General features: G+C 44.0%; 1 protein-coding gene across 2 annotated transcripts in view; it reads right to left on the bottom strand.

Annotated features, from left to right (window-relative positions):
• Positions 1-3,248: 3,248 nt before the first annotated feature.
• Positions 3,249-24,497, bottom strand: part of ZNF366 (zinc finger protein 366) — a 77,289-nt gene continuing 56,040 nt past the window's right edge. The window contains exons 4-6 of one of the 2 annotated variants that reach the window (XM_032404241.1): positions 17,916-18,090; positions 14,670-14,851; positions 3,249-3,560 (exon numbers count right to left, since the gene is read on the bottom strand). In XM_032404241.1, coding sequence (XP_032260132.1) covers positions 3,516-3,560; positions 14,670-14,851; positions 17,916-18,090 — 402 coding nt within the window. In that variant the 3' untranslated portion in view covers positions 3,249-3,515. Of the gene's footprint in view, positions 3,561-10,743; positions 14,852-17,915; positions 18,091-24,497 lie in introns of those variants that run through there. The other variant, XM_032404240.1, reaches the window with a different exon arrangement.

The following is a 24,497-nucleotide window of genomic DNA, read 5'->3' as shown; positions in this document are numbered from 1 at the left end:
TTAACCTACAGGATAATGATGCTTACTATTGTTTTAAGCTGCTAAGTTGTGGGGTGATTCACTACAGTAAATAACCAGTATAACAACCTGTGGACCAGAAGGGACTGAGCCAGGTTTGGGCAGAGGGAACAGTTGAGGTGTGATCACCTCAGCTGACGCTATGAGAGTTTCTGAAGCTCGCGTGACCCTTTACAGTGATACATATTCTTTTTTTAAACTATAGTGATTTCATTTTTTTTCTGCCTATTGGAGATCATTCCATATCCATTCATAAATAGCTTCCTTATTCTTTTCCACAGCTACATAGTACTCCACTGTGTGGAGGTAGGTATCATAATTTGTTGAGACAATCTCTTCTCGGTGGACATTTAGAGAGCCTTGATATTTCAAAACATGCTTAAAAGTACATATGTATACATCCTCTTTGTACACACTCACAGGTAGAAGCATAGAACTAACCCCTGGAGTTGGAATTGATGATACTCAGGCTTCTCACTCATGGTTCAGCACTGATCTATAGGAGCTGCCTGGCCCTTTATGCTTCATCTACCTACCCCTGGTTCTCACCTAAGTGCTGAAACCTTTCTCTTCTGTGAATTGCCTGGAGATCCTACTGCACTCATCACACAAAAGGCACTTTATGTGAACTCAGAGAAAATTCCTGAAAACCTTATGGGTGCGTTCTATCAAGACATTAACAAAGAACTAGCTCAACAAGTCCACCTCTGTGTCCTGTACAGACTTTTAGGTTAACACAAAGTTTTCAAACCCTTATGGTGATAGGACACTGTAAGAGAGTCAAAAGAAGTTAAAGACTTGGTCTTTACTCTTTAGAAACTGAAAATCAAGTCTACTTCATTAGCTGGGACCCAGAGGAGCTGAATCCAATCAGCTAGTTTTTCTTCCTCACTGATACAGCTCCAGTTACCAGGGGGAGGAACTGCCCTGAGGTCACTGAAGATGTGAGGACACTCTTCAGTAGTCTTTCCCTCCCTCCCACCACTGCCCTTTCTCTTTCCTTCCCTTCCTTTCTTCCCCTTCCCTCACACACTTTTTGTGATAAAATTATGCCATTATGAACAGAAGGTATTGGCTGAATGACTTGGGTTTCCCATTATCTTCATATAATTCTTTAATCCAGAGTGGGTGTTTTCATTTGTTTTATTAAAATGCACATATGTATGTCTGTATGTCTAGTATTTCAATGGCTTTCAAACTATTTTGACTATGGCCAACAGTAACAAAACCATTTACCTTGCAATCTATCCAATTATCCACCTATCTATATATGTCTTTTTTAGAAAGTATCACCAAAAGCACCTAGCCTTATATGCATAGTACTCTAGAATAGATATTTTCTATTCTAGTCTATTCCTTTTTGTAAAAATGCTGGTCTTAACCCACTCGATTTCATGAACGATTAATGGGTCACGACCTGTAGTTTGAAAACCACGGCTGTCTGTGCCACACCACAGGCCTGGGGTAAATTTCAGGTGTTTGCTTTGTGTAATAAAAACCTTAAAACCCGGTGCTGTCTGCTTGCTAAATTGTTCTTCCTTTAAAACTTAAAAGTTATCCTCACTAAATGTACTGGAAGCCACATAAATCTGAGACTTTCTCAGAAGTTGGCATTAATGTGCTGTAATTTGGTGCCAGCGCTGGGAATATCAGTAAGTGCACCTGGCTCTGTCATTCTGCTTGATTGTCTGTCACAGCTGGGGAGGTACTTTGCCTCCAGATGCCCTTTGATGCAGCTTGCGTGAAGAGAATGCAAATGCTAGTCAGCTCCGGCCAAGAATCCATCCCCCTGTAGCTGATTGGATTACATGGCCGAGTGGCATGTGTGTCTGTCACTGGGAAGAGTGATGTGTTGTATGGGAAAACCAGGGGGATGGAGTGCAGTGAGAAGACAAGGAAAGGGGTACAGGTATGGGAGAATTCTCCCTAACCTTATGCCATCCCGCCCAAAGCGGTATTAATGATGCCACATTTGCATTCAAGTCAGTCCAGGAGGATGGGGGCGAGAGACCGACATGGTCTGTAAGTTGGCTTGTGTGTCAGGCCCTTCTCTAGGCACATTTCCATGCGGTCACTGCAGTAAGGAGTTAACATGTACTGAGGGCTTATTTTACTTGAGGCATTTATATGCATCATCCCATTTAGATCTCACAATTCTCTGAGGCGGATGCTCTGTGGCTCTCAGTTTTGCAGAGAAAACTGAAGCTTAGGGAGGGAGACTAATTTCCTCTAGGTTACATTGCCAGTATAAGAAGGAGCCAGGCCCAGCGCCCAGATCTGCCCCAGCCCCGAGCTTGTGCGTGTCACCACCGCCCTGCATCATCTCTCTTTGGCAGATAGGAAACTGGCTCAGAAAAGTTGTGTCCAAGGTCACACAGCTAAGAGGTGGCAGAGCCGGGAGTCACGTGGAGTCTGTCCCAACACCATGGTCTTTCACTGGAACTGCTCAGCTCTGCTGTATCCCAAGCCCACGGCGACCTGGGATAATTTAAAGACAAATGTGGTTCTTCCAGGAATGTAAGCTTGAATAGGGTAGGGTGAAACAATCCCAGGGCTGCTACTGAGAAACAGGGACTCTGGTGTGATTCCCCACAAACCTGTGAGGACTGGAGGTTAAGGAGAGGGATGTCTCAGATAAATCATCCTGCATCTTCAGGCAAGTAACAGTAACACTGCAAGCTCGTGGACATTTGTGAGCTCCCTGAGGATCAGACCTAAAGGTGTGAGGGCTTTGAAAATGTTTTAGTTCCATAGAAAGATTGGACTCTTAAAATTCCTTCTTAAACCATGCATCTTATGAGAGGCCAAGAGAAATGTTAAATACTTCATTGCTTAGATAAATAGAAACAAATTCCTGGAGGGCAGGAACCATGCTGCATGGCACTTAGAATACTTAGCTCTCAAGTCCTTCTCCACTGTTACTTTGTAAAGCCCTGAAAAGGAATTTCCAGTGTCAGGGAAGATATTTAAAAGTTGGGGGGAGGGGAGGTGGTAACCCCTGCTAATTAATACCACTATTAAGCAATAGTTGTAATAGATGTTAATATTATAGTTAATTAACGTAAGAATTCTAGAATCATTCTCTCAACAGGAACATAATTATTCTGCTCATAATCTGTACATTTTCTCTATAACTGATATATTGTTGTTTTAAGTTACTCATATCAATGGCCTTTATGTATAATGGCCTCACAAGTTTATTTTTTTTTAAAGATTTTATTTATTTATTTGAGAGAGAGAACGAGATTGAGAGCACAAGCAGGGGGAAGGGGCAGAGGGAAAGGGAGAAGCAGGATCCCTGCTGATCAAGGAGCCCAATGTGGGGCTCCATCCCAGAACCCTGGGATCATGACCTGAGCTGAAGGCAGACGCTTAACTGACTGAGTCACCCAGGGGGCCCCCCTCACAAGTTTATTTAGGAGAGTGACTGGGTCTGTAATGCTCATTCTGGTATCTCCAGAGCCTCTCAGCACACTGCCTGTCACATTAGCAGGTGCTCAATAAACATTCATTGGATAAGTGGAGTTGTTGATATCTTCCCCCTTTTTTAGTTCAAATGGGAAAATAATGGTTGGCAAATACTGCAGACACGTTTTTAGCTTAAGAGTAAGTGTCAAGGTTTTGGTGAACGAAATCTGTTCCATTGTTTTAGAGACTAAATAGAGGCTTTCGTCCCTAAACAACTCATATTACTACAAGATTAGCCACATTGGTTCATTCTCTTCAAACAAACAAATGTCGAATAGAGGATTTTTGATTTGGGGGTTGTTTTGGGAAGCTTGTACAGTTTAAAATTGGCGACCTTGGACAAGAAGATAGACAGTTCCTGGGGACTTGATTCGTGGCGGATGTGTGTTCTACTCCTGCCCCTGGGTACTCGCATGTCTCCGTCCTCCCACCCCCACTCCCATGGAAGGTGCGTTTCTCCTGACTGTTTACAGACAAGTCCCAGGGAAGACTGCCCTCAATCTTTTTGGTACAAGTGTTACAAGGGCCACCCAAGGGTACAGCCAGCTTGCTCTAGCTGTTAGTTGCACCTGACTATTCAGGGTCAAGGGAAAATAGGAACAGAGGCCTAAAAAGAAAATAGACTGGTAAAATGGAGGAAAACAACTGGAATAAAGACTTCTTTTCAAAATTCAAGCAGAGTCCTTGCTCTTTGAAGAATAGGAGGTACAAAACAATGGCAAGACAACAAGAATAAAAGCCACATAAATCACTGGACTATTCAGTTTCTATTTACAAGGAAAAACCTCCAGTCCATCCTTTATTTTCTGTTGATATTCATGAGAAAAACACAGGGAGATGATAAAACTAAATAGGGATCTCAGCATTAACAGCTGAACAGACGAAGGAATTTACATGTATTAATCTAAAAATTACGATCACAATGAGATACCAATTCATACCCATTAGAATGGCTGTTATCCAAAAAATGGAAAATTGCCAAGTGTTGGAGAGGATGCAGAGAAATTAGAACCTTTGTTCATTGCTGGTGGGAATGTAAAATGGTGCAGCTACTGTGGAAAACAGCCTGGTGGTTCCTCAAAAAGTTACACAGAGAGTTACCATATGACCCAGTAATTCCACTTTTAGGTATATGCCCCAAAGAATTAAAAATAGGGACTCAAACAGATCTTTCTCCACCACTGTTCCCGGCAGCATTGTTCACAATCGCCAAAAGGTAGAAATAACACAACTGTTCGTACCAGGACAGGTGAATGGATACACGGAAATGCGGTCTACACATTCAATGGAATATTATTCAGACTTAAAAAGGAATGCAATTTTGACACATGCTACAATGTGGATGGACCTTGACAACAGTAATGTCGAGTGAACTAAGCCAGACACAAAGGACAACTATTGTATAATTCCACTTACGTTATTTACAAGGAAAAAACTCCAGCTCATCCTTTATTTTCTGTTTATATTCATGAGAAAAACACAAGCTTATGAAACAATATGGATCTCAGCAATAACAGCTGAACAGATGAAGGAATCTAGAGTAGTCACATTCATAGGGCCAGAAAGGAAAATACAGGTTACCAGGGGCCAGGGGGAGGGAGAGTGGGGAGTTAGTGTTCAGTGAGTCCAGAGTTGCTGTTTGGGATGATGCAACAGTTCTGGAGATGGATAGTGGTGATAGTTATATGGCTTTATAAATGTACTTAATGCTACTGCAGTGCACACTTGAAAATGGTTAAAATGGTCATTTTTACGTTATGTGTATTTTATCACAATAAAAAAGAATATATTATAAAACCTGTGGATATATGAATTACATTCGCGGTGTTGTACAAACATCACCACCAGCTGCTACCGCCTCCCTCAGAACAGGGCTTACAGAGCCCAGAGGCAGGGGAAATAGGAGCTGCCGGGGTTGGCCTTGACTAGCCCTCCTCCACCAGGAACAGGGGCTTTTGGAAAGACAAGCCCTTTGAAATCCACAAAATCATCTGTGTCTCAGATAGGGGCTTAGAGTGACTTCGGAGGGGATTAGACCCTGTCGGTGGTGCCTACTTCCTAGAGATGCATCATTATTCTCAGTGATGTTTACTGAATGTCCCCTGAGAGGCCGGCATTGTAATGATCTCTTTAGAAAGCTCTGCCTAACCTTGCTTTGGTTTTTGCTTTTTCTTCCTTTAAAGACTGCTATTGCTGGGGATTTCATCTTTCTTTTCTTTTCAGCTGGTTTTTCAGGAGAAGAGGCAGTTGACTCAATGCTCTGTGTCTACAGTCTTTGAAAACCACAGCTGAGGATTTTAAATATTAGCCCGATTTGGAGAACGTGCCACTCTAAGCAAAGGCTAGGCTTGTGACAAGTTGGAAGGGAAGCTGTCCTTCAACAATGGCAAATGACACAGCTATCATCTCTGCAAGTCCAGAATGATGAATAGATTTTACCTCATCCCTCCCCTCTCCTGACAGAAGTTGGAGAACAGTTTCATTATTACTACTTTCTGGAAGAAGAAACAAAATTATTTGCCAGTGTGCTTACAATGATGAATTGCTAAAATGGAAGAAGTATCTTTATAATCCTTTTAGATGTCTCTTAACGTAATCTCTTCATTTTCCTTCTAAAGACCATTTGTTTATTAAGATCCGCCCAGTGAAGACTCGCAACGCATATTGCAAACATCAGTTTAAAATGATTCTTCAGGTGTGATGCCAGAAACTTTAATAGCCCTCTTCACAACGCTTCTGTGTTCTCTGGCATGTCCTTCCAAGTTCCCTCCTGTCGCCCCTGCCCTGCCCTAGGGCATTGTGAATAACAAAGATTTCTGGCTGGACAATGTTTGGGTCAAGTTCAGAGAGTGTTCTTGTGTTTCTTTCATCATCTAATGAGGATGGGGGGCTGCTGTGGTCAGGAGAAGCACGTCTTAGGGAGGAAGGGCAAACGGAGATCTTTGGATTCAAAGACTGTGGCTCCATCACTTTCTCTTACATAAAGATTGTATTTGTCGCACACTTCCTACTGCAAATCACGCTGGTACGACGTGACAATGCAGCGGACACACAAGCACTTTTCCCACATCACACTACAAACACAGCCGCCCTCTCTGGGGAGCCGAAGAGAAACGTTTGGGCTTCCAGTTCCCCTCCATTTGTTTGAAGGATCAAGAGAACACAGTTTCATTTTCAACAAAAATTAAAAAGGAAAATCATGAAAAGAACCAGCCTCCTCTTTTTTCTCTCTCTCTCTTAATATATTGTTGCATCCAGGGCAGAGGAAGCAGTGAGCGCCACTGATACTGGGTCCCTCGGGACCCTCTAAGGGTCACTCCCCAGCTATCAAATGAGCATGTCTTCCTCCACTTGCTACAGCAAGTTTGTAGTGGAAGTTACTGGAAGTTACTTTCGGCTCGGCTCTGCAGTACAAAACCATGAAATGCCGCAGCATCTCAGGATTCAGGCCGTGTTCACACCTGGGTTTTCACAGGGAAGACAGTTTTCAGTTTGAAGGCTTTGGAGGTTTGAAAAACCATTAGCCATGTTCCTGCCAGCCTCCATAGGCCTCTCTAGGAACTGTGTGTTCCTTAAGGACAGGAGCCAATTCCTTCCACACGTTTTTGTGTTTTATTTCTTCTTCGGGTGCTGACTGTGGTGCCGTGGGCCAATTCGATTTGGGGACTTAAAATATGACAACATCCCATTTATTCTGCATTGTTGCAGAACAATGTGTGCACTGGATAAAAATTTCCGGATGACGGTACTGTCACCCTTTGAAGAGCTTAAAAGGAAAATGTTATTTGGAGGGCATCTAGTGAATAAACAGGCAAGTTCATTGTTATTAACATGCATTATTTTACTGGCTGCATCAGAGATGTCCTCAGGGCCTACAGAGACAAAAAGGACTTTTTGCAGCCTCGCTTGTGGTCTTGGAGTTCTAGTGTCTTTCCTTGGTTTTCGGATTTCTAATTGTGTGCTCATTTGTCCTCACTTCTGCCATTCCTTGTCAGGATCTCTGTCTGAGAAGCTTCATTGATTTCTTTGGTCCTGACTATTTATTTCATCAGCAACTGTAACCCAGAACAAAACCCAAGAAACCAGATGGGCTTAATTCTACCTACATTACTTGGTAAATATGCTCTCTTGCCAACTGAGTAAAGAGCATGGGTTTTATGATAGCTCTGAGACTCTAATTCATCCCTTCTATCATTATGTGAGGAGATAGACTTTGTATTAAGTGGCATTTTATTTTGTACTTAGAAAAATATACATTTTTGTTATTATGACGATTAGCCTTCAATAGAACAAACCAACTGGACCCCCAAAAGAGCTTTTGAACTGTCCACTCCTAACTCTTCCTTGCTACCTCCTTAATCAAGGCCAATGTTAACTCTCACAGACTATTAAAACTGCTTCTTAGTGGTCTCCCAACATCATCCTGGCTTCCTTCCAACCCGTCTTCCACACTACAGCCAGAATGAGCTTTAGAACATGTAGATCTCATCATTTCACCCCCCTTGCCCAGTGGCTTTCCATGTCAGCCTCTCCTTACATCACTCTTATCCCTGCTGGGTGTCTCACTGGCCATGTTCCCTATACAACAGCCCTTTGCACATGCTGTCTGCTCTGTTTGGAATGCTCTTCCCCTGGTTTTGGCTGGCTCCTTATATCCTTAAGTTCTCAAATTAAATGTCACTTTTTCAGAGAGACAATTCCTGATCCCTCTAATTAAAGTAGGTATTCACTATTATTCTCTTTGTAGGGTGGATGGACATATGAGAGTGAACACAAGAATGAAAATCTTGGTGTCACATGTTAACATCCACCAGGTTGCATGCACCATGGAAGAGAAATTAAAAAATCAGGCAGACAATGACCTTGCCAGTTGACTTTATCCCCCTATCAACAGGCATTCCAGTGCTAAACAAAACAAAACAGAACAAAAAACATATGAAGTAGCCACAGTGATAGATATGGAGGCTACACATGTGCCCAACAGCATAAAGTACATTTACCAAGAATGATCTAACTCTTATCACTGCTGAATATCCAACACACCAGCAACAAAGACTGATGCTGACCTTCCAATATGGCACCATTGCTTAGGAAGATCAACCAGTCACTTAGTGAGAAGTTGACTATATTGAGTCCTTTTCATCTTGAAGATCCAGTGGTTTTCTTTGTCATAGGAACAGACCTATACTTCCAAGGGTAGAGACAGGAGTGCCCCCCCCCCCCGCCCTTGTCAATACTCACAGTAACACACTGTTATACTTCTCATCCCTGTCACTCTGGGTTCTGCAGGGTTAGAGATTCTCATCCTTAAAAAGGGATACACTTTCACCTGGGGACACAGCAAGGGCACCATTGAATTAGAAGCTACAGCTGCTATCTGGGCATTTTTTGTTCCTTGTCTCCAGGAACCAGCAGATAAAGAATGGAGTCACCATTTTGGCAGAGGTAATCAACCTAATCATCAGGAGGGAGAAGGCTGTGGTTACAAAATGGGTCATGGAGGAATACATGTGGAACCCAGATCACCCATTTGGGTTTCTTTTGGTACTTCCTTTCCGACTTGTGACTACAAATGAACAAGTATAGAAACTTCATTCTGAAAAGGGCATGTGTCTTAGTCCACTTGGGCTGCTATAACAAAATACCATAGACTGGGTAGCTTTAGCAATAAACATTTATTTCTCACAATTCTGGAGGTTGGGAATTTCAAGATCAAGGTGTTGGTAGGTTCTGAGACTGGCAGAGGCAGTATCTGATGGTGACAGGGATCCCGACAGGTAGTGGAGGAAGGAGAAGATGAGTTTTGGCTGTGTCTCCTAGGCTAATTACAGTAGTGGGGGCTAAAGTTTTTCCCACTCATCTTCCTCTTCTAAGTTTTCCTTCAGAAAGAGAGGACCACTGGTATGCTGGAGGAGATGTTCCATGAACGTACATGAACAAGTGGACTGGAGTCATACAAGGGGTGGACTGTGGTAGACAAGGGATGAGTCAAGCAGTGTCTCTTCAAGGAAGGACTTGTATCAAGCCATCAGTCAGTAGACAACCTCTGGCCACTCGTTCCTTCAAGGTCTGTCCCTGCTACAGAGTCACACCGTCCTGAGGTCCTGCCCTTTCCAGGGCAGCCCATACCTGGTGACTGAGCAAGGGGGTGTGTGCAAAGGCCTGGGCATCTCTGCTCAACATGGCACAACTCTGATGGGCAATCCTTGCGATGAGCTACCTGCTATGTTGAGTGAGGCTTAGCAGGCCTGTATCACACACAGTTCGTCCTCTCTCTTTACTCAGCCTTCTTTCCTCCCCTTTCTTTTCACTGGTTCTAATCCCTGGAAAACACCTTGCACCCAGATTTGTCTCATCATCTACTCCCAAAGAACCCAACCTGGTACATGCTTTGGTGGCAAATGAGGAACTTGCTAACTAGGTCATTTGGAGCAACTTATTTCACTCTGCCAAGCCTCCATTTCTTCATCAGTAAAATGGAAATAAAATTTGCCTCTCAGGGTTGTGTGAGGTTTGAATAAAATCAAGTGTGTGATCACCTAGCACCATGCGTGGCGTAGAGTGGTGTATGATGTTTAAAAGGGAAGCCTTCTCAGAAATGGCGACTTTCCATGCCGACACAGCGTTGTAAGCTGAGAAGGGAGAGCTGAGCGTTCTGTCTTCTGGCCACTTTGTTGGTGACAATAATGGCAAATTCTCACATAGCATGCACCATGAGCCAGGCACTTTTCAAGTGTCTTGCATATATTAACTCATTTAACCTACAAACAACTTGGTGAGGAAGGTTCCGAATCCCATTATCACAGGTGAGGAAACGGAGGCACGGAGAGGTTCACAAACCGGTCACAGGTCTCAAAGATTGCAAGTAGGAGAGTTGCGCTTTGAACCCAGGAACCTGATACCAGAACCTATGCTCATGCCCAGTATAGTACATGGCCTCTTGGTTCAACTGTATCCTACAAAGAACTTGACACAGAGTAAGGCAATCTTGCTGCTCACTTCCCACTTCCTCATGACACCCTTCCAGAACTAGTTTTTCTGAATGGGAAAGATAAAGAGGATGAGGAAAGTGTCACCCCCCTGCAGATGGTCTGAGCTTCATGAATCCTTTCTGAAACCTTGAGGCAGGGAGAATCCAACATCTATCTCCCTGGGGTTGAAGCCCCAAAGGGAACTACTCTGGCAGAAGGGATGAGGGCAGGAGCGAGACACTGACAATGGTAGTTTCCTAGCAAAATTTCAGGTATTTGCAAATAATTAACTCAGCCTTTTCAACATGTCTTTATTTGCTTAAATTAACAAAATATAGGTTACATGCTATTTTCAGGTAAACTGCTTTTTCACTGAAGCAGAAAGCGATATTCACAACTTGGGTTACTACATACTTGGAGTTTTCATATTTAAATAGCAAGCCAGAATTCTGTACAAAATCAACATTTGGTGTAATGTTGTCCAAATATGCGAAGGATTTTAAATGTTAGCTCTGTTACATTTTGTTCCAGCGAAGCAGACAAAGATCATGATTCAAAATGCGATGTTAATATTTTATTAAATGTCTTTAGGGCTTAATAAATACAGTATGCACATTGGACTTTCTCATGCCGCTACTCGTATACAAATATACCAGTTACCCTTGTGGGGTTATGAAAGGTCAGCCTCAGTCTCATGGCCAATGGGGAGTCAAATTTTTTAAAAAAGAAAGAATGAGAGAGGAATTAGAAGGCAAAAAGAGGGAGGTGATCATAGGCCTGAATAAAAAGGATAAAAGAGAAATACGCCACTTGGCTGGTCAGTTGGCTGTTTCAGAGTGACAGCAGTCAAAAGTCTGGAAAGCTTTCGGTAGTGACCTATTTTCAGAGTGTCACAAGAAGGTGAATGTTATGCTGCCCTAGCCCTTAGAGTGCTGATAACCTTGGACAGTTTTGCCCCTCAGTTCTCTCAGGGTGACCCCCACATGCTATCCTTCAGGTTTGCATTCTCATTAATTAGCCCAGTAGGCAAGGTTGGCCAACCTTCCCTTAGCTCTGCACTTACACATGAGGTATCTGTGTAATTTCTCACCCAAACTGGGATACTTCTGAGAGTTGAGGTAATACTCTTAGCAATTATCTTGGGGCAGAGGTATAAACCAGGGTTGGTCCAGGCAAATCAGGATGGTGGTCACTCAACAACATACAAAACCAAGATTTTAGCCTTAATTCTCACAAAGTCAGTGTATATTTTATATTTATCATCAGGCTAGATCTAATTAAGTCTCTCATACCCAGAGTCAAGAACTAAAAACAGGCTTTATAATACACTTCCTAACACTTTTTAAATTACTCTTCTTAGGCATTTTTTCCCCTCAAAATGAAATTTTACTTGAAAGGCTAACATGAAAAACAGATGAAATGTGAGCCACTTTGAGTGAAGTGGGTGTGAGGGCTGAGAGTTTCTCCTTCTCCTCTAGCAGCTTTGGAGGGACCTAAGAGGGACCTCTGACTCCTTGATCCACAGTTTGGAAACCATCATTCTAGACCATACTCTCTCCATCTCAACATGAACTTGATCCTCAAACATTCCCATGTGATTCATTTGGTTGGAAAAGACTAGAGCTTGCTATTCTAGATTTCCTGGTTCTGGCGAGGCATGCCCAGAACACACTGGAAGTATGTCTTCAACTACTATAGGCTACTGAAAGAATGAACTTGTAATGGGACCCTGACAGCTGGAGGCCTCACAGACCATGCAGCCAGCCTCCTGCATGATTTGATCAGAGGCACTAATGAACTATATCAATAATGACTGGAAGGCAAGTCACCCCTCCAAGGACTTGGGACAGTTTCCCGGCACAGAGTTGGGCTTGTACCCACAGAAACCCAAACTGTTTCCTTCAGCATCCCCTTTGCAGGAGCCTGACCTCAGGACACAGGTGGCGGTAGGAAACCCAAACAGCTTTGGCATTTGCAGTGGTGGTGAGGCTGAAGGAAAGAGCTTTAGGCGAGGGGGGCAGGAGAAATGCGTCAGGGATTGACAAAGCCCATGGGGGGATGATTAGAAGTCAGTGAGTCTCGGGGGAAGCACCTTGGCCAAGAGAAAAAGCTGACATCCAGCAGTCAGACACGGGCCAGGTCTTCTCAAGAAATGTACTGGAACTTTAGGAGGAGAGAAAGCAACACAATAAACAGTACCTCGCTCTACAAATAAGAGTTGAAACTACCAACCAAGAGGCAGTTTTTACATAAACACAGACACAGTACCAGAGGGTTACTGCTTATGGTCAGTCACAGATCTGCAACATCCCGTGAGCACTGCTTTACTTGGCACCGGTGCCTAAGGAAAGCCTACTGGCTGGGTTCAACCCACCCATGACAGTCATGGCCACTCACTAGAATTATGATTCAAGCATCTAGGAGGAAATAATGAGTCACTGTAGGCTGGCTATGTATTTTTAAACATATTAGGTGACCATAAACATCATAGGCATCATCTTCTAATACAAAGAGTGTGTGTTTATACAGTGTGTGTGAGTGTGTGAATGTGTGTGTGTGCGCACATGCACATGCATGCGTGTGTTTGTGTCCTTGTGAGGGTCTTATGGAACAGGTAAGAAGCCCTAGGTCAGCAGTATGATTTCAAGGTCTCCTGCTCCATATTTTAATGAGTCTGAAGCCAGAAACGCATATTCATGGAGTCCAAGAGAGCCACCCTATTAGCCCAGTCAGTCTTTCTCGATCCTCCTGCACAGAAGAATCATCAGGGGGAACCTTTTAAAAAACACCAAAGTTGGGGCACCACTCTAGACCAAATTAAATCAGAATCTCAGAGCTTGAGGCCTCAGCATTGGTATTTTTTTTTAAACTTCCCCTAGATGATTCTACTGCACAGGCAGCATTGAGAACACAGTCCAGAATCTCCCTTAGCAGTAATTAGCTGATGGTGATTCTAATATTCTAAAGAAGCAGCACTCAGATTGCAAGACTTCCCGACCACGCCCCCAGCTCCGGCGCTGAGGAGAAAGCCGCTGCTCATAAGGCGACAGCTCTTCCTGCAGCTACTTTATGGGGCACAGGGCCTCAGAACAAGGTCTCCAGGAAGGAGCTCTGCTCAGGACACAAGGGGTGAGCCTGCAGACGCTGACCACTTTGGGGCCATCTGACAACACGCTCCAAATGCCACATCTGATGAAGGCAGCTGGAGCAGAACAAGGCAGACCCAGGCAGGAAGCTCAGAACTGCTGGTTTTTCATTAGTTGAAATTATTCATATTTTCTTAAACTTCTCTCTTATATCTGCAGCAATCACTTGAGAATATCCTCTTCAATACCTCACTCTTCTTGTCATTTCTGGTGTGTTGGCTTATTTAATAAAGGTGATTTTCATATATACAACTAGGAATGTTTTCATCTATCTGGAAAAATATGGTAACTTGCACACATTCAACTAAATCATCATTGATAAGGTAACGTGTCAAGCACCATATTTTTGCAACTAAAAAAAATTTCCCATGTATTGCATATTAGTCAAAGGAAAATAGAATTTCTAAAAGCACCTCGGCATCAGCTTACAATTAGGTCTCTAGAATATGTACAGTCTATTATAGTGGAGATGCATAAAATAGCACTGAAGAGGACCCTGCATGTGTGTTAGAAATCAAGGGCCCAAGGAAAGACCTGAGAAGCGTTTACATTACTGAGGACAAATCCCTGCTCATGTAGTCTGAGCCATTTATAAAGATTTGCACCATTTGCCAGTCTCCAGCAAATGACAACTCATGCAGAAAGCTATATTTGAACTGCCTAGTTCTCATTTTCCAAATGCAATTTGAAAACTGTCCACTTAGATACCTAAAAGCACTGCTTGTTTTTCCATTTTCCTCTCCAGTAATTCTTTTAAACTCTCATCTCTGTGCTTGAAGTACAAGTAATCAGAAAAGGAGGGGCCCCTCCGGGCACTCTGCAGAGCCCTGAGGCGGAGACACTCTTCTCTGAGGGCGAATTCTCTCTCCGGGCTGCCCTCTGCCCCAAGGCTGTCCTTGCTCCTCTCCTGGTGCTCTCCTTTGGGCTTGTCCTCGTCGTCGTCCTCCTCTTCCTCCTCACAGGGGTCCTCGAGTGCCCTGGGAGCTGGCTCGGGCTGGGTGGGTAGATCGTGGGGTGTGCAGGGCTGCCTGCTCTGCGGGGCCAGGCCCGGGCTGTCTCGCCCCACCTCATAGCTGGTGTCCTCCTCCTCTTCCTCGTGGCAGGGGCTGCCCCGGGCGCTCTCCCCATCTGACTGGAACACTGGCCCCTTTGCCCCCCGCTTCTGGGAAAGGTCAAAGGGCTCCTCCTGTTCCAGACTCCTGAGGACTCCTGCAGTCGGGGCCAGGGCAATTCTCCCCCTTCCAAAACCTGTGAGAGCAAAAGCAATATTCAGGCCCCAGGAATAGCTGTGAAAATGGGTCATTGCATGGTACCCAGGGCCATTTAGTATAGTTTCATTTTACATTTTAAAAACAAATTCCCAGGCGCGCCTGGGGGGCTCAGTTGGTTAAGCGTCTGACTCTTGATCTCAGCTCAGGTCTTGATCTCACGGTCGTGAGTTCAAGCCCTGTGTTGGGCTCCACGCTGGGTGTGAAGCCTACTTAAAAAAAAATAATTAAATTAAAATTAAAAATAAAAATAAATTCCCAATAAGGCTATGGAGAGATGGGCCTTGTCACAGATGTAGTTTACATCGGTAGAACTCCTTTAAGGTAAATCTGGCAACATGTACCAAAAGCTTAAAATAAGCATAGCTCTGACTGAGCAATTATACAATTGAGAATTTAAACTATGAAAATAGTCATACAGGTGCACAAAATGTATAAGGATGCTCATCACATTTTTTTTTATAGTGAAACTGAAATGATAGAGGTTGACTTAGATAAATAATACAATGAACCACATGTAGAAGATGTAGAGACCTACTAATAGTCATAAAAAGGTATTCTATATATTTTAAGTAAAAAACATATTTATCATATATATATTTATAGTGCAGTCCCAATTTTATCTATCTTTATCAAAAAATATCTGGAAGAATTTACATCAAAATCTCAAACATTAGGTGATTCTAACATTTTTCTTTTCATTTCTAATATATTTCTTATTATTTTCAGTGAGCATATATTTTACCATAAGAAAAAACAAAACCATAACAAAGGTATTTTCATCTTGAAAAAATTATATTTACCATTTGGGGCCAAGAAGGCCACGCCATAAGCAGGCCCCTAAGCACAGATAGAGAGGGCACAAAGAGATCCAAAGCCCCTGTGTCCAACCACAAGTATCTCTGCTGTTGGGCACAGCCATGCGCAAGGGGCTCACTTTTAGTTTCAGTTTGAGGGCCCTGCAGGGAGGGACTTTTCAGGAGCCAACAAACACATGGTAACATTCTGCCCGATTTGATCTTGAAGGTCTCTGGTCCTGGTGAGCCAGCAATCAGGCCCTGAGGAGGAGGTGGGAACAATCAGGCTTCCAGGGTGGGAGCACATAAGGGCAAAGGTCCAAGTCAGCCTGCCTTACGATATTGTCAGGCAATGAAGCTGTCTATAGCTTTAATCATGTAAGGGGCACAGGGAGGATCTTTTTAATCTGAGTCATGATTTTTGAGCCATTTCAAACACTAGAGTGAAAAAGTGCTAACACCTTCTGTAGATGAAAACATTAAAATTGTTGAAAGTCTGTTAACTTTCAAAGCATCTCTCTGATATATAGTGATGCTCTTTATTTTTCCAGAAGAATGACAGAGTCGTTAGGTGCCTTTTAGGATTTGAGCCCCCATGTGGGGTAAGACACGATGACCAGGGTAGGCTTTCAAGTGGAGGACTGTCTCCTCATTGCCTTCTGTCCCCAGGCACAGCAACTGAACAAACTTCACCTATTCCGGAAAAATCCAGGCCTATGTTTGAAATTGGCTCAGGCAACTAGAGATGCAAAGAATAATTCAGGAGAAAACCAATCTTGGGGAAAGAAAACGGCTTTTATTTTTTAACCAGAATTTTTTCAGCGCTTTTGCATAAACTCTAGGCTTTGTTTTGTGATGACCACAGCTCCCTGTCACTCAGGAGCAGTGTAAGCTCAGTGGGTGCCGTGAAAAATAGGAGAACTATAATCATTCTGTTTCATGCTGTGGGTATACGTGTATGTCGTATTTATGAATACGTGTGCCTATTTGACCAGCTCTCTGAGAAGGGTAGGAGAAGCGGCCAACATGAACAGATCACCCCATGTGTTCGCCTAGTGTAGTGGGCGCTGGCTTCATTCAGAAATTCTGGAGTTGGAGTCCCAGTTCTGCCTTCAGATTTGGTGTATGACATCGAACAGTTTATAACGCCTCTTGGTCTTGGTCTCCTCTTACATAAAATGGGAATAACACAGGCTACTTTGTGAAATTGTGGGCACAAACAATAGTATTTCTAAAGTGCATGGCACTGCGCTTTAATCACACCAGTATCAGAAAACAGCAGTTCACAGGGTTTTGTAAGTTACCTCAGTGTGTGTCTGCTCTCCCCCCACACAGACTTTCCAGGGAGCAAAGATGGTCTCACTTCCCTGGTCTCTCTGGCAGCACGTAGCGTGCTGTTTGGGATAGAGCTGCATTTCTTGCCTGCTTGTTGAAGGACCGCTTGTTTAAGTGACTAAAGAGCAACCTGCTGAATTTAGTGGATCGGGAACCTAAACTCTTCACAGCTAAGGGCCCTGGGACTGAGAAAATGGAAGAGGCAAGAACTTTTTACTGGTTCAGTGAGGACTCAGTGAGGGGAGGCAGCAGCCCGTGCTCTGCATATGGGCCAATTAGCCCCACCAAGCAGGAAAACTGTCCCTGGGTGCATCTGGTTGTGAACACAAGGAGACCTAGCCTGCTACAGATACACTTCTGCTAATGCGGAGCTTACAGACCTGTTTTTTATAAAGGAAAGAAAAATCACATGTCCTTTAACAGCAGTGCGATGAAAAAGATCCACTAAAGGCTTTAGGGTCGGGAAGGTCTGTGTTCAAATCTTGACTCTGCCACTTTTGAGTTGAGCAGCTTTGGGAAAATCAGTATCTTGAAGCCTCAGTTACCCCATCTGTAAAATGGAGGTAATAGAAGTTCCTCTCGCCTTGAGTTGTTTAAAGATTAAAAGGAGACAGGACACCTGATGTGGTGTCTGGAGCAAAAACTAATAACGGTACTGACGGGTGTCGTTCGGATATTCCAATTTCTCCTCTATAATTCACTTTTATGCACTACCTTCGGATATTAGCATTCTATTTGTTATAGTAACACTGTAAGACTCTTCTTTTTCCTCTGCTGTAGTCTTGAAAATTCTGATCCCTTTTCAACTACAGGAATAGCCCCCCAAAGTAAAGCCCCCTAAAAACAAGTTCAGCTCCCTTTTGTTATCCACTGGCCTCAGCAGCCTTGGGTGCTTCCTGGAAGAGTGATTACCTTGAGAATGGAGGCCCCGCTCCATGACCCCGTGCTTGACTTTCATGTGGCGTGTCAGGTTCCCCTTTAGGGTGAATTTGCTCGGACAGTAGAGACACTTGAAGGGTTTGCTGTCAGAGTGCAGGTGCATGTGACCCATTAGGTTGTGCATCCGGTTGAATTCCTTCCCACACAGCTGTCAGAAACAATGATGAGGATAAGACAGGTTACTCGTGGTGGTGGGCCCTCCCCAGATGAACCCACACCCAGGCCCACGTGAGGATGGATGTGCTACTCCTTTGTTTGGATCTTGGCATTTTAAGCGGCCTCCAAGTGAAATGTCCCCAGTGACGTCAGGGAGGGCCTGGATTGTGCCCGGCTCAGAGGTGGAGCCAGTAGGAATGGACTCATGAGATTGTGTTCCTATTACACAGTAATTTTTAAACACAAGGCAAAACTTGCAGACCTATTTCAGCTTCATTTGAATGCAAGTTGTAGAAAAGGAGAAAGGCTGATGTGAAAAACAATGGCTCAAAGTGTGCTTCACTTTAATCGTAAGTGTATGATTACTTGTTTAATATTTATGGAGCATTGTAACATGGAAGATACTGTCCTAAGTCTGCCATGGAGTATCACATCTAATTCTCACGTCAATCCCATGAGATGGGTGCTGTTATCACCCCCATTTTACAGATGGACAAAATGAGGGATTAAGGCACTCAGCCAAGGTACACAGCTAATGGGTACTGGAGCTGGGATAATGAACTAAGGCCACTAGACACCAGAGGCCACATGGTAAACCACCACACCATCCTGCGTCCCCTCAACATAACTCTTCTGTTAGACTGTATCGTGCAATGTGTTTCTAATTTTTTAATTTGCTTATTTTTGGGATGGATGTCAAAATTAGAAAGAACAGAGAGAGAGCTAAAGGAAGGAATATGTCTTCTCTATGGGCAGAGATTTGAAGTACTGAAAAATATTATCTCAGCTATACAAAAAGTAAACATGTTTTATTCATTTCTTTCTTTTTGTTGTTTTGTCATTTCTTCTTCCAACAAAGTGCAGATGCATGATGGATCAGAACAGTGGTTCTCCAACTTCTTTTGAAAGAACTGAACGGCCTTTTCGAAGGCAATTTATGCAGATGCAGAAGATGGAAAACAGAATCTGCTGCTCTGGGTCTTTTCCTTCCTTTTCTTGTCCCCAAGCCCTAGCAGAGCAGGGTTTAGAGGATCCAGCCCTCCCTCAGCTGTGCTGGGAAGAATAGAAAGAAGATTTTCTGTCTGTGCTAAGGCCAGAGTGTTAAGAAGGAACATCTTCCTTCCCTCCCCAACCTCAGAGGCCCATGTCGTGAGGGCAGTGAGATGGGGGGAAAGATGGCTTGGAGAGAGGACTCAAGGTAAGTGTCCCCTGAGGCTGACACCAGTTTTCCTTTCTCACGGAGAGAGATTTTCAGGGATAGTGTTGGGGATCCTGGATTGAATGTTTATTAAAGAAGGCACTGTTTCTATTAGGTGGCCTTGGAGATGAGACTTAACTGGCCCTGGAAGAATGCGTAGACCTAACAAACAATGACCTTGGGAGGCCAGCCGAAAAGAATGCTGGGTGGTAAGAGGCAGCCAGCTGGGATGACAACTTTGTCACAGATAATCCACGCATGGATAATGAATAATTGGTTCTGTATTTTTAAATGATTCATATTTGGGGGTTTTAAGTACTTTTTTCCCTTTTTACTTCCTTACTGGCAAGAATGAATTTGGCATACTGGTGTCCCACACTCAGTATTCAGAGCATCTGCACACCACGTTCATGTGGAAAAGGTGACCCAAGAGGGAAAAGACTGAGAGTGTTGGTCTAATTTTAATGTCCTGGGGAGAAGCCCTACGTGTGGGATGGATACTTGCTTTCTTTTATTCTCAATAGAGACAATTTAGTAAGATGAATCAATCTGTGACTCAGCTTTGCACATGTGTGGAAGTTCTGGTAGAGTATTACTTATTAGCTTAGCTTAGTTTATCCAGTTCTCCGTCCTGACTAAGGGGGAAAGAAAGCTTTGAATCTAGAGATTCTATATTAGGTATTTCCACTCATGATTCTGCATCTGCATAAATATGATCTGATCTTGCAGACCTATTTGCAGATCTTGCAGATCTGATCTTGGAGGCTGCAAGATCAGACTACTGCACTAGTCCAAGCTTGGATGGGTCTCATGGTAGTTTAAACCAGACAGAATTGAAGAGATGGGTGCCTTCTGTACTTGGCTCCTATAAAGGAGAGATTCTACATTTAGGTATTACCTCTACTTGCTAAGGTATTAGAAGCTGGACTTGTCTGAAACGGTTTTTATAAAGGAGATGGAATTTTAGCCAAACCTTGAAGAATGTATAGGGTGCCATTTGTTTTTGTTTTGATACAGAATGAATTCTCTTCATTAAGTAGTTTCAGGTACTCTGTTCAACCTTAAACCATAGGCAACACAGTGATCACAGCTGTGATAATGACCAACTATTTGCTGTTGCCACAGCTGCTGTGACTTGGAGGTCAGAGGGATCGTGCAGTTCACCTGCCCCAAGGTCCCACTTCCCTTTCCCCTCCCCCATCCCACTCCCACCCCAACACACAGAGATGTGTGCACACATCAGAATGGCTACTGATAAGTAATTTCCAGATTCTTTCTTAGCTTTAGACAAGCCACATTTTATGATCCTTTAACATAGCCCAGTGTGTATTTTTCTAATATAATGTTTTTCTAACTCAATTCATTCACTCCTGAAAATCATGAAACATTTTTAGTGGTACATGAGTATATCAGGACATTAAAATGATATTGTCCCCTGAAGTCAAAGCATATGGCTTTAGGGAAGGTCCACTGTAGGGCATGACTGGTCAGCTATATTATCAGAAGGTGACTGGTAGAGGACACTTATTTTTGTGCTGATGGTAAAATTTATTTTGTATATATCAGAGTTATCCTTCATGGTTTATGGTAGCCTACTGGACCAACCGATGGAAAGCTTTTGCAGGGTTGAATGAAGGTGTGTCAACTCTGAAAGATGTTTGGGGCACTAAAAGGAACCCTAGGTTATCTTCTGAAATGCAAGGGCTACCTTCCTTTTCTTTGTGGCCAACCTCAATATCAAGCACAGGGCTATCCACATAGTAGAAGATATTTTATGCCTGTGAAATTCAGAGAGAGACCTCTCAGTCACTGTTACTGAAGAGAGGCCAGAGAAAGAGAACTGGGCGAATTAAAGATGGCACCCTTGGGTGGGGTTTGAGATGTGAGCTCCAAGAAGAATCATTATAGTAGAGAAAGGGAAGTAGACTGGAAGGAAGAAGAAGAGTTGGGAGGGATCACCAAAATGCTAGTTTCTTCTCCTGGGGAAAGCAGTCAGTCTATGTCAAGGTCCCTGTAATCATGAGGTGTGAGGCTAAGAGCTTACCCAAGTCAAGACTTGCTGAATCATCTCCTGCCAAGGTCTGTGGGGATTAAATTAAGGTGGCTGTCGATACAGGAAGCTACTGGAATGGTGAAGTCTCAGATGTCATGGTGCAGGTGGTCATCTCAACCAGTCTGCCCCTCCTGAATTCTCAGTTGCTCTAATGAGGGGTATTCGTGTGCCTCTGACATTAAATCTCAGCTTCTCCATCAAAGACACACTTTTATGCCTACTTTTTAAATGGAGGGGGACCTCAACATTTAATAGAAAATTGGAACAAATGTTTTGAACTGTCCTTTAAAAGTGGGTTGTACGAATCATTAGGTTTGGAGATAGCAGAGCAGAGAGGTGATGGTGAGAGCCCAAAAGGATAGAGAACTTGCTCCATTTTCTCTTCTGTAAAATGTCAATGATAATAATAGTTTCTTATGAAGGTTGTTGTAAGGATCAAATGAGATAATTCATGCAAAGGTCTTGCCAAATAGTAAGAGCTCAATAAATATTAGCTCTTATTATTATCATTACCGTGTACATAGTAGACTCCTTTACATTCTGGAAATAGAAAGATCTTTACAGATAAGAGTGCTTTTTAAACCAAATTATTTGGAGGAAATATTAAAGGGAGGACGAAGTAAGGAATCCTTTGAGCAAATACTTGCCAGGTCACTTGAGACGTACAGAAATGGAAGGAGTTGTGCCTGACCCAGCACCGAGAAACGTGGTTGGAAAGAGAAGAGTCATCCTGAATTGCAGCCTTTGGGAAAGCCCTTTATGCGGCTCCGCAATCCTCAGCCCTTTAAATAGCTGGCCGAAGCCCTGTTCACTCCTCTGAATTCTGGCCTCCTCCTGCCCCGTCCCTCGCTGTCCAGGGCCTGGAGGCACCTCAGGCCACTTCACGTGAGCTGCAGTGACAATGCGGCCAGCCAGCCACACTGAGAAGCCGGCTTCGTGCAGAGACTGGGTGATGGCAGCAGGCAGCCCTGGCCAGAGGCCCACAGAGCCAAGAAGAGGCATGCCGCTTCGTGCCAACCAGCCTCATCTGAGCCTGAGGACTGAGATGCACCAGGAAGCCTGTGTTTTCCTATTCTAGGAGAAAAGGTCAAAGAGCTGAAGCCTGCAGCCGAGGAGAATGGCCTCTGCTAAACTGCCCTTCCCTTACATTCTTCTCTCTCTCTCTCTCTCTTTTAATAAGAAGGGTGTTCCTTTCCTCAAAGGGAGAGAGAGGGAGGGAGGGAGAGAGAGAGACTGTAAACTGTCCAAAAGGACCGTGAGAAAACAGGAAGCTTTGAAAAGTACAAGAGAAAGCAAGATGAAATCTATTTGCAGGCGGGCCCCTGGGGACATGTGAGGCATTGTTAAGCAGGCAGTTCATACAGCTATATCCTTCCTTCTGCTGAGGAGGGCTTTGCTGCCAAAAGGCTGCTATCTGGTCACTGCCTTAACCCCCGCAATGCCAGCCTGAGAGCCCTGACCCAAAGTTCTGGGCCCCTCACAGGCCCCAGCCGGTTTATCCCCCATGGGGCATCCAAGAGCTGGAGTGCCAAGCAAAGCATTGTGGCAAAGGTGGTGGGACCCTTTCCAAGGAGACCTCATCCTCTTCTATCAGCTCTGCCCTCCGCCTTCGGGCCTCTGCCTCAGACGAGGCTGCAGATGACCTGGTGATTCATAACTTAGGCAGCTCCTGGCTTCACCCATCTCAAAGGAGAATTTGTCCCGGAAATTCTGGATGGCTGCTTTTCCTGGACAGGTTTCCCAAAGACGGCAGCTGGTTCTTTGCTATTATGGAGTGTGGCTGCTACAAGGATAGCATCCAAATCAACCCCTGCGTGCTTACGCAGAATCTGGGAAGCATATTTCTGAAACATGGCTTAAGTCTACAGGCGCAGGTCTTTGGAGATCCTCCAGCTGGCTCCTAGAAGCAGGGAGTCCAGAAGTGGAGCCAATAGCAAAAGAGCCCAGAAGGGCAGTAATTTAAAAAAAAAAAAAAAAAAAAAGAAATATAGAATGGAAACCTTTCCTCTCCTCTAATTTTCCGTCCTATTGTTAATGCTTAATCTCACAGTGAGCGAATGTTTCTGCTTGCTGTGGACAGCTGTTTCCACTGAGCATGGGGCCAGAGAGAGCCAGTCCATGTTGCAACGGGGCTGGGGCGGGGGGGGGGGAGTGCTTTAGGTTAGGAAGGATTTTTAGTGGTGAGAAACCCAAGAAAGTAGAATCTGTTACTTAAACAATCTCCCCTTTTTACAAGGTTTTGGGTCAAAGAGACAGAGCTAACTCTTGGAACATGATTGGAGCAACGTCTGCCTCCTTTTCCAGCCATGTCAATCATGTAAAGGGAACATCTCCTCCCCGTTACCCACAATAAAGCTTGGGTTGAGTTTTCTGGGCCTCTTCTCCAATATCGCTATGCAGTCAGCCAGCGACTCATCTCTGATTGACTATGAATTTTGTAGCGATGAGCAAATGGCCCTCCATTCCATACCCAACTCCCAAAGTCCCATCAACCTCCACTCAGGGCCAGATTTCCAAGAATCCACAATGACACTGATGGGGAGTGAAGTCCACAGGACACAATATCCTACAGTGGGATCTGGAGCTAGTTTACAAACACACAGAGCCCTGTCACATACTCTGTAAACTCAGACATGCACTGAAATTCCTTTGAAATGAAGAAGGGTGATGACACAAAGAGGACACCAAGCAGGGGAGCACTTAGCAGGGAGATGGGGACAAGGAGATGCTTCTGGCACCTCCCTGGAGGTAGATGGCTCTTCTGACACCTGTCCTTGTTTCAGAAATGTCTAAGAATGGAGAAGGGCCACCTGCTTGACAAAAGTACCCTTCAACAGCCACTTGTTTTTTTCTAATGATAGATACACTCTCCTAGGCAGCCTTCTGACCCATAGTGTGGTCTCCTGGGAAAACCCGTCCAGCAGGGAAAGGTGGCCTTTGCAGATGACTCGTCCAATTCCTGCAACAGGCCCATCTGCTACTGAAGAATATAAACTGTGCATCATCTCAGAGCTGGCATTTCATCCTGCAATCAGGTGGTGTGAGTACACATACAGAGCCTAATGCACCCTCAAGGAGAGGTCAAATTGAGTTTCTGAACCACAGAGTGGAACCTCAGGCACCCGTTGAGCCCTGTGTGGTACACTAT

The sequence above is a fragment of the Phoca vitulina genome, unplaced genomic scaffold (assembly GCF_004348235.1).
Source record: "Phoca vitulina isolate PV1807 unplaced genomic scaffold, GSC_HSeal_1.0 scaffold6, whole genome shotgun sequence".
Taxonomy (NCBI): Eukaryota; Metazoa; Chordata; class Mammalia; order Carnivora; family Phocidae; genus Phoca; species Phoca vitulina.
Note: the sequence above shows the minus strand (reverse complement) of the source record. Positions and strands in the feature narration are given on the sequence as shown.